Here is a 2,329-nt window from a genome sequence, read left to right as displayed (position 1 = left end):
AAACTTACTTCAGGAAGGAAAAAAGTAATTTCTTCTCCTGCACACGTACACGTTCCGCGAGGGGCGGCAATGAACTAAGGAACAAATGCCGCTCTATCTAGCGGATTTCGCCTCGCGGTCATACACACGTACCTTTTATAGTTTAAGAAATATTCACGATGTTACAACTGTACCCTGTTACTTTTGTCCCCGGTCTACCCTATATAATTAAAATTCAAAGATCAGGAAAAAGAACGCGAGAGAAGAGAACAGGAGAGAAGAGATCAGGAGAGAAGAGATCGAAAAAAAAGAGATCGTGAAAGAGAACGGAGAGAGAGGGACCGAGAAAATGTGGAAGAGGAAGAGAAAAATGAAGAACGAAAACGAAGTATAGAGGCGGAAGAGGAAAGAAAAAGAAGGGAAAGGTTAGTACACTGTTATTTGTAAATTCCAAAATGTAAAGAAACTCAAGCATCAATTTTGATCCGAAATCTTTTTTGAATCTAAATCAATTTTGGATTATTTCAATAATATTAGGATATTTATTTAATCGTAACTGTGTAATAATTATAAATATATATATAATTGAAAAAAAAAAAGAGAACGAGAAAGAGAACGAGAAAGAAGAGATCGAGAGAGAAGGGATTGTGGAAGAAAACGGAGAAAGAGGGACCGAGAAAATGTGGAAGAGGAAGAGAAAAGTGAAGAACGAAAACGAAGTATAGAGGCAGAAGAGGAAAGAAAAAGAAAGGAAAGGTTAGTACACTGTTATTTGTAAATTCCAAGATATGTAAAGAAACTCAAGCATTTATGTAAAGAAACTCAATTTTGATCCGAAATCTTTTTTGGATCTAAATCAATTTTGGATTATTTCAATAATATTAGGATATTTATTTAATCGTAACTGTGTAATAATTATAAATATATATATAATTGAAAAAAAAGAGAACGAGAAAGAGAACGAGAGAGAAGAGATCGAAAGAGAAGGGATCGTGGAAGAAAACGGAGAGAAAGGGACCGCGAAAGTGTGGAAAATGAAGAGGAAAAGGAAAAAGATACAGATGATTCCGGTAAAAAAATTTGTTATTAAAAAACATGAATATATAAAGTTATATATATATATACACACACACACACACACACACACACACACAAACATATATATATATATATATATATATATATATATATATATATATATATACTAGAAAGGAGAATTTAAAAATAATTAAAAAGATCATTTTTGCATTACATTTTTTACAAAAAGTGAATAAGTTTGAAGAAAATACTAAATCAACATTTCTTTACCTTATCATTATAAGGACGCAAAGGAGGTTGGGAAGAGGGAAGAAGAGCACGCAGATGTGGTTGGGGAGAGAGAGGAAGAGGACCCAGAGAAAGTTGGGGACGGATAGGAAGAAGAAGAGGACGCAAAAGAGATTGGGCAGATTGGGCAGAAATTTGGGAAAGAAGAGGACGCAGAGAGGGTTTAAATGAAAATTGGAGAGCGAGAGGACGCAGAGGGGGTTGGAGAGCGAGAGGACGCAGAGGAGCCCTTGTTTTTATATACCTAAATTTATATTTGAAATAAAAATTTAAAAAGTATAAAAAATTGTTTCTTCTTTTCTTCATTCTTATTATTTTCTTTGCGCTTTTTACTTTTCTTTACTTCATTCTCCGCTGCTTCTTTCTTCGCTGCTTAATCTTCATGATTTTTGTATCTCAGGATAGGACTGGAAGACTAGAGAAAAAGAAAATATTTATGTATTGTACATTGTACATATCTGTGTAAAATAAAAATAAATCAGTATCCAATATCTGTAAAACAAGAATAGAAAATAATTATTAACCCTTAAATGCCACCCGGGGTTCAGCGGACCCCAGACCCTTTACAAATGATATATTTTCAAATGTTCCCTCCAAAAATGGAGCTCATGCTCCCATTGATGATAGTTGAGTGATTGACCTACCCGGTTGTACACTTAGCAGTACTCAATTTACTTAATCTTTTATACTATGTTGAAATTGAAATTTTAACAATATAAGCATTTTATTCTCTTTTCTAAGCTTTGAACAACATTAAAAATAATTTTCATAACTAAATATCAAAAAATCAATGAGTAAGGAGATATTTTTCATGCTGGGGTCTTTTAGATCCCATGTGTCATTTATGAGATTCTTGAAAGGTGTGGCATTTAAGGGTTAAATTTTTTTATATGAAAATATTTTTTATGTAGAGTTACGTAATTTTTTAAATAAAATATTTAATTAAAAGGCTAGAAGACTACAAATAATTAAGAATTTATGAAAAGAGTAAAAGAGAATTAAGAATAAGAAGTTAATAATAGTG

General features: G+C 32.2%; 1 protein-coding gene across 1 annotated transcript; it reads left to right on the top strand.

Moving 5' to 3' along the window:
- Window positions 1-225: 225 nt before the first annotated feature.
- On the top strand, window positions 226-1,811 carry LOC112452973 (zinc finger CCCH domain-containing protein 13-like; the record flags this gene model as incomplete). Its single annotated transcript, XM_025013458.1, has 4 exons — window positions 226-404; window positions 580-735; window positions 925-1,049; window positions 1,302-1,811. Coding segments are annotated over 4 exons (729 nt in total), but the record flags the coding sequence as incomplete, so codon positions are not given.
- Between the last annotated feature and the right edge of the window lie 518 nt (window positions 1,812-2,329).

This window comes from Temnothorax curvispinosus, unplaced genomic scaffold, assembly GCF_003070985.1.
Source record: "Temnothorax curvispinosus isolate PA1 unplaced genomic scaffold, ASM307098v1 QBEX01003894.1, whole genome shotgun sequence".
Lineage (NCBI taxonomy): Eukaryota > Metazoa > Arthropoda > Insecta > Hymenoptera > Formicidae > Temnothorax > Temnothorax curvispinosus.
This window is presented reverse-complemented; position numbering and strand designations above follow the sequence as displayed.